At 32.3% G+C, this 8,410-nt stretch overlaps 1 protein-coding gene across 1 annotated transcript in view; it reads left to right on the forward strand.

The window, feature by feature from the left end:
• The window catches only part of IL7 (interleukin 7), a 45,411-nt gene extending 37,444 nt beyond the window's left edge, over positions 1-7,967 (forward strand). Inside the window, exons 3-5 of the mRNA XM_004762312.3 lie at positions 3,414-3,494; positions 4,570-4,701; positions 7,126-7,967. Of these exons, the coding sequence (XP_004762369.1) occupies positions 3,414-3,494; positions 4,570-4,701; positions 7,126-7,245 (333 nt within the window). The 3' untranslated portion in view covers positions 7,246-7,967. The remainder of the gene's footprint in view (positions 1-3,413; positions 3,495-4,569; positions 4,702-7,125) is intronic.
• Positions 7,968-8,410: the final 443 nt, after the last annotated feature.

The raw sequence follows: 8,410 nt of genomic DNA on the forward strand, positions 1-8,410 counted from the left end.
GGTATTATGCTGAGTGAAATAAGTCAATCAAAGAAAGACAACTATCATATGATTTCACTCATATGTGGAATTTAAAAAAAAAAGGAGCACAAAGGAAGGGAGGGAAAAATAAAACAAGATGTAACCAGAGAGACAAACCAAAAAAGACTCTTAACCATAGGAAACAAACTGAGGGTTGCTGGAGGGGAGGTCGGTGGGGGGATGGGGTAACAGGGTGATGGGCATTAAGGAGGGCACATGATGTATATTGAGCATTGGGTGTTACATACAACTGATGAATCACTGAACTCTCTCTGAAACTAATAATACACTATATGTTAATTAATTGATTTTAAATTTAAAAATATATATAACCTTGGGGCGCCTGGGTGGCTCAGTGGGTTAAGCCGCTGCCTTCGGCTCAGGTCATGATCTCAGGGTCCTGGGATCGAGCCCCGCATCAGGCTCTTTGCTCAGCAGGGAACCTGCTTCCTCCTCTCTCTCTGCCTGCCTCTCTGCCTGCTTGTCATCTCTCTCTGTCAAATAAATAAATAAAATCTAAAAAAATATATATATATATATATGTATGTATATAAAACCAGAAAATTTTTAAAAACTATGCATTGATACTACCAAAAGAAATGGGCAAATGAACATGTAAATAAGCAAATGAATACATAGATAAGGAAAATGAAGAATTCAGATCAAAGATCAATTACCTAGGAAAGCAGTAGAAAATGTCAAATTTTTCTTCATAACACTCCCTAAGAAACTGAAGTAAAAAAATCTAAAAAATAATACAGTGTGAGGAGAAGAGATAACAGAGAAAATGAAGGTGAGCTCTTTGGATTTAGGGGAAAAATAGAGAATAAAATGAAAACCATAAATAAGTGCCCTGTTAGAACAGGCACATGGAAGACATGGTAGAGAAAACCACAAAATATGAAATTTAAAAAAAATCAAAGACAAACATATAAAAAGAAAAGATGAAATAGAAAATCCATTGTAAACACAATTAGTGTTTCTGAAGAAGATACTGTTAAAGGTGTAACAGAAAAAATTCAAAGAAGAAATCTATACTGAAATGAAAGACATGTTAAGTCTACAGATTGAAAGGATGTTATGTATTTTTAGAGCAATTTATGTAACACCATGTTTTATACTGGAAAATATTGCAGTTTGCAGTCATTGTGATCCTGGCTTTTCTCTTTTGATTTTCCATATCCTTATTAAATATGATGAAATCTTCAAACATGTCATGATGCTTATAAGAAATTATTATTGGTAAAGTAAATCAAGTAAAGTGACTCAAGAGATGGATATCTAAGGTTCTCTTCAACTCTGTGATTCTATTAACCTTAGTCTGAGCCATCCTTCTCACCAGGCTTGAATAAAAACAGTTTCAGAAACTAACTGTAATTGGCACTCATATACCTGTTAACATATTCATAAAAAACACTGAAGCCAATAATTATTACCTCTATAGGAGTCAATCTTTTAGTGTAGAATAAATCTTTATATACTGTAGCAAACAGTATATATATATATATATATACACTGTAGCAAACAGCATACATTTAGCAAACAAACCAACTGGCATAATATTATCTTTCTTATGTTGTACATACATATAACAACATATGACTACATATAAATGAGTCGTTTTTAAACTCATTGGAACAAGGGCTTAACCAAGTGGTTTTTCATATATTTGTGTGCAATGCAATTTGTTAAAATGATCCAAGAAATGAGTGCTAATTCTGTGATGTATTTTTGTATAATAATTTTGATAAATTGGAAAACATGCACATTTGTCTATCTTCTTTTTTTCCTAATGTTTCATATTTTTATTTAAATTTCAGCTAGCATGCAGTGTAATATTAGTTGCAGTCTTGGAATTTAGTGATTTATCACTTAATAAAACATCCAGTACTTATCACAAGTGTATGATGCCTTAATGCCCATCACCCATTTATCCCATCGCCTGCCCACCTCCCTCTATCAACCCTCAATTTGTTCTCTAAAGTTAAGAGTCTCTTTTATTTTTTTTAGTAATGGCACAGCAAAAATGAAATACTCCATGTTTTATCAGAGAGAAATGTATATATGATTTATTGGGGTTTTTTGAAGTTAAATGGAAATCCATAGGAAGATAATTTAATAGGAAAATGTTAATTCTTCACTACCTCTTCAGGAGTGTGTATAATAGCAACATGAAGTTAGTTACAGGAAAATATATCCATTTGCACCTAAGATATTTGCAGTATGACTGGGGAGGTTGGTACTAACAAAAATTTTGTTTACAAAGCATACTTTTACAAAGGTAAGAAGTGATAGAAAAGTGTCCAAGGGATGATGCAATATCTTCCCTTTATATCAAATGGCACAAGAAACTGAAACTGTTTCTTTTACTCCTTGGGCTTAGTAGGGACCATGCACACTGACTGATAGTAAGTGTCCAGTGGTTAAATGAATGTTCACACACTCATTCCTACATAAAGCAGATAGTAAATACAATTAAAGTCAGGATAAACCCAGAGACCATTCATACTTTTCACTGGTGACCAGGGTAATGCACATTTTTCTGAAAGGCAGGTGAAGACTAGAACCCCAAGACTAAAGCTTGCCATTACTCCACTTACCCTGTTTCTTTGGTGACAACATACAGGCTGTGATTGCTTCAAGTACTTCTGGAAGCTCTGATAGCATAGAATTGCTAGTTTGCTTGACAAAACCAGTCTAATCCTGTGTATAAGAGAATCTGAATCCTTAGGAAATTCTTCCTAATACCTCAACTAAATTCCTGATTTGGGTAATCCCCACCTTCTACTACTACATTCCTTAGAAATGAAAAATTAACATGGCTTGTCTGCCTTCCTACTCCTACATAACAATACACACACAGTCAATCCCATTGTTTATTAGCAAAGTTCTATCTCAAGCATCCTAGACAAATTGGGTTAGTAAAAATGCTGCAAAATAAATTTCAGCTTCACTCTCTCTGTCAAGAGGTTTTCTCTTATTCTTATGTAAATTCTTTTTGTTGCTGTTTTGTAGTGGCAGGAAATTGGACTGGAGAACCTCTTAAATGCATCTCAACATTATGATTTCAGAATTTATTGTGCTTTGTCTACATAGTATAACTTCTAAAATAGGCACTTCTATTTCCCCAATGAACCAGAATCTCACAGTGACTTCTGGGATTAAATTAGGGAGTCTGGGGAAGCTCTAAATATGTGAGGGTTTGTGTCTATACTGGTTTATTCTTTAACTGTAGAAAACTATTCTTTATGCCTAGTCAGCTGAGCCATGCTGAAGTTATTTTCCTTAAAATGCACATATTAAAAGCAAGTATTATAACGTTGTTTTTAAAATTGCTACATATTAGAAAAGTCCCCAATTTAACCATACTATTATATAATTACTCTTTACAGGACACCATGATAAAAAATCGTACCAATTGCCCGAGCAATGAACCTAAAGTTTTAAAAAAACATGCATGTGATGATAATAAGGTAATAATAATTTTTTGGGATTTATATGTCATTTAAACTTGATTTTATAGAAGTTTGTATTATTTGTTAAGTATTAGATAATTATATTGATTATATTAATAACATAATCTTTTCATTTTAACCAGATAATTCTCACTGACCTATTAAATTATACTATGGTCTTCTTTTATACTTTGATTTTATAAAAAATCCTATGTTTATTCAGTAAATATTTTTTTCTATTTTAGCATTTCAGTTTTCACTTTGGAAAATGCTAGAACTGCTGAATTCAAAGATACACTTCCCTTATTTGTGACATTTTTGTGCAGGAAAATCCTTGTTAGAGTGACTGCTTGCACACACACACAAACATAAGTCATGGGAATAATTTACTTTTAGGCCTTTGAAATTTCTTCCTTCAATATTTGCTTATCTTCAAACAACGACTGCTTCTGGTTGGTGCAATACTACAATTTACAAAACTTACAACCAAATTTTGTATTAGTTCCTTCTACAGAAACTAGTATGATATTCAGTCTTTTTTAAACTCACAGTAGCTGAGTTAACCTCATAGTATCACATTATATATTCATAAATTCTTTTTATTCTAATTTCTTACTTTAAATATTTGAAAGGCTTGTTTGAGGTGAAAAATGGACCTTTTTTTTTTTCTAATTGCCAGCTATTCATCCATAACTCAACAGGTACAAAAATAATAAGAAGAGAAACCACATACCTTCCACTATTGTCACCTCCCGAAGCCCTCTCCTTTGGTTGACTCATTTAAAATGGAATAATGCTGTTATAGGTTCATCCATAAGTGATAAGATCATAAATTTATATTATGAAGAAAGGAGACTTCAAAAAGACAAATAATCATTAAGGCAAATTCTAGGCACTCCAGATTGTCACTTAGGAGCTAAACAGTTTTAGTCTAGTTACTTGTCAGTCATGTGATTAACCGGAATAGAAATCTGGGGCGGAGGTGGGGCATTATTTGGCAATACCTTTCTGGCTTTAGGCTCCTTATAAAAGCTTATCATTTTTTAATATTTTGTTTGAACCACAACCCTTCTGATTTTTTTTTCTGTAATAGGAAGGTATATTTTTATATCGTGCTGCTCACAAGTTGAAGCAGTTTGTGAAAGTGAATGACAGTGAGGATTTCAATCTCCACTTATTAAGAGTTTCACAGGGCACATTACAATTGTTGAACTGTACCCCCAAGGTAAGTTGTTTACTTTGAACAAAAATATCAACTAGTCCTGTGATAGGATACTATAATTCTCTGGTGATCATATCTGGTATCATAGAATTCTGTTTATCATCACTTAAAGTTGAAATATATTTACTCAACTCTAGAAGAGGAAAGTCTTAACTAGGAAAGCACCTATTCTTTGCTAGGGCAAATAGTTTACAGAAGCGGAGTAAAAATAAGGAAGTGCATACATCATTGCTATAATAATGTTGGTCGAGGTTAATGTCATTAACTTGGGTGGGAATGGTGAATTTTTACCTCTAAAACTCATTAATAATTTTTGTCCATAGATGTACACATTTATAAGAACTCATAGCCAATAAAACAGATAATCAAAAGCATTTAATATCTTTGTATGTTAAAACTTCACATGTTAAAAAAAAAATATATATATATATACATATATGTCCAATTTTTAAAATTTTTTTGCTTCAATCATTTTTGTTAAGTATAGGGCTAATTTTCCCTACTTATCTTCTAGTGGTTATGAAATATAAGCAATAAAACAAAATTTGGAAGACACAATCTTGATACTAGGCCACAGTTTCTTTATCTGCAAAATGGAGAAAAATATAATATCTACATTACAGGATGGTGACAGGGTTAATTAATTGGCATAATTCATGTAAAGTGCTTAGTACTAGAAAGGTTTCAATAAATGATATATTATTATTACCACTATCCTCCTCTTCAGAAATTTTTACCAATGGCCAGAAAAGCCAAAAGGTTTCTTATGATTTCTTAAAAAGAAATTTTTAACATTTTCATGACATAAAAGTGTTCCTATGTGTTCTTATTTTTTAATACCTATAGTTGACCACAGGCGGTAAGATGGTAAGATTATCCTTGAGCCTTATTGAGAGCGATGAAAATAAAGATGATAGAATGTGAACCACTTCATTTATCATTATATTATCTACTTGATGCAAGCCAGTCTCTTCTTGGTGTTTTGGATTCACCAAGTTTATTTCCAGTTTTGACCCCTTACTTATGTTAGTCTTCTATATGAAATTTCTTTTTTTTTTTAATTTTTAAATTTTTTATAAACATATATTTTTATTCCCAGGGGTACAGGTCTGTGAATCGCCAGATTTACACACTTCACAGCACTCACCAAAGCACATACCCTCCCCAATGTCCATAACCCCACCCCCCTTCTCCTCAACCCCTCCCCCCAGCAGCCCTCAGTTTGTTTTGTGAGATTAAGAGTCACTTATGGTTTGTCTCCCTCCCAATCCCATCTTGTTTCATTTATTCTTCTCCTACCAATTTCTATTGTTCTCTTTTCTATAAATCCATAAGAGATGAATCTCTAAATTTTACACCTGAAACCAATTTTACCATACATGTTAACTAACTTGAATTTAAATAAAAACTTGAAATAAAAAAATTTAAAAATAAACATCCTAAATTGTTAAAAAGAAAAAGGAAAAATAACCTGTCTTGCTTTTTCCTTTTTCCTGATATTCTATTTCTAAATGAAATTATTCTTCCATACTATCAAAACTGAAGATTCTCTAATAGATTAGATGAATTTGACAGCAATTTAAAATTTAGCCGTGAAAATAAAACAAAATAAAATTTAGCAGACATTAATAAAAGGAGCAATAGACAATTAATATTCAATATTATCAAAGTGACTTTGTTTTTAAGGAAGGAATAAAGCTACCTTCCCAGGGTGAAGTCCAACCCACTAAAAACTTGGTGAGAATAATTGTATAATTTTCTTTCTTCATCAGCTTTTTATTCAACTTAATTCCTTTATGTTTCCCTTCGAATTTTTTTTCCTTTTCTATGGTTCATTTTGAAAACAATCATTATATTGTTAATAAAAGGAGATGGGATGTACCCCTTAGAAATTGGATTCCTTTAAGCTACAGTTTTTAAAGCCGCTGCTTAATTTTTTTTTTTAGAGTTTTATTTATTTATTTGAGAGAGAGAGAGACAGTGTGCGGAGGTAGGAGGTGGAGGAGAGAATCCTAAGCAGGCACCACATGCAGTGCCTGAGCTCCATGCAGGGCTCCATCTCACATCCCTCAGATCATGACCTGAGCCAAAATCAAGAGTCAGACACTTAACCAACTGAGCCACCCAGGTGACCCTTAAAGCCACTACTTTAAAATGAAAGAGGCGAGGGGAAATATCAGAGCACCATTTTTTTTTTTAATAAAGCAACAAAATGAGCACATCAATAGGTAATGAACAAAAGACATGAGCAAACCACTTCTATAGGAGCACATAAACTAGAAAACAAGTGTATGAAGAAAGTAGCCATCCTGGTTAGTTAGCAAACCTTCAGCATAACCTAACATGATGGAAATTAAAGTTTGAACACTTGAAAATGTGTATTTTTTTCAATATAATTTTAAAATTTGTTTTAATATCTTTTTCTAGGAAGACAATAAATCTGTAAAGGAACAGAGAAAACAGAAGAGCTTGTGTTCCCTAGGGATACTACTACAAAAAATAAAAACTTGTTGGAATAAAATTTTGAGGGGCTCTAAAGAACATTGAAAAATATGGAGTGGCAATATAAAGACATATGAACTTCACTTGTATCCTTCAAGAATATATCTGCTCATAATGGGGGGTAGAGGACCCTAGAAGTTACAGAATGCATCCTGGTAAAAGCGGATTAGAGCAATTGAGTAATTCATACCGTAGTACTAGAAGATGGATGTAAACAGTGTAAACCAAATGCTGCAATCGATAAACCTTCATATGTTTTTGGACATAGAGCAATCAGTATTAATTCTGTGATTTTTTGCAAGACAATCCAAGTAAGGTATTAAAGGCAATAATACTTCTAAAAACTGTCTTAAAATTCCAGAAGAAGACTTGTAAAATCTGTGAAGTATATAAAGGTTGCAGGAATTAAAAATTAACATTGCTTTATTATCCAAATAATTTTGTGCACCAGCATGCTACAAGAAGAGTGGAAATTGTTGTCTTCTGTGCTGGAAATGTTTCAGAGTTAACAAATGTGGGTAATGCCAATGAGAGTAAGGGCTAAAGAAGCAGTATGGAGTCCAAGATACTTCAGTGAGATTAAGACATGTAATTAAACTTGAATGCATAAGACAGTGCCTTCATTAATGGTATAGCAAATGTTTTAAGATGACCATAAAGAATGATTTCACAAAATAGAAAGTCACCTGTTCTAAGGATGCCAAACCATAATGCTGAGTTACTTTTGTCATTTATGTGTAATAAAGTTTTTCTAAATGAGTTTGCAATTTGGGAAGTATATTTTTAACAGAATAATATATGTTGACCTTTTAATTAATGGAATGTATATTTAATTTTGACACTATATGTATTATATAAAAATATTTTCATACATATTACAAACAAATTGCTGGCTTTGGATAACATTTCTCCTTTGATAATAAATGACCTATGTAATAACACTGTCAGATTCACTTCATGAATTTTGAAGGATTTTTAAGACAAGATTTTTAATACTGTACTACTATTTGAGCTCTGTCATTGAATATGTGACTTTAAACCTTATTACTCAGAATGCACATGAGACCAAAACTATATAAGAACAGGAACATTACTTTCTATGTTAAATTTTAATCTTTTAAAAGAAACTTTTGTATATACCAGATCCATTTTAGAAGGTCTGTCAATGGTCCTCACTTACTTATAAAGGGAAATCAAAACTTTAGTGGAG

This window comes from Mustela putorius, unplaced genomic scaffold (genome assembly GCF_011764305.1).
Source record: "Mustela putorius furo isolate JIRA1106 unplaced genomic scaffold, ASM1176430v1.1 tig00003846_pilon_pilon_pilon, whole genome shotgun sequence".
Taxonomy (NCBI): domain Eukaryota; kingdom Metazoa; phylum Chordata; class Mammalia; order Carnivora; family Mustelidae; genus Mustela; species Mustela putorius.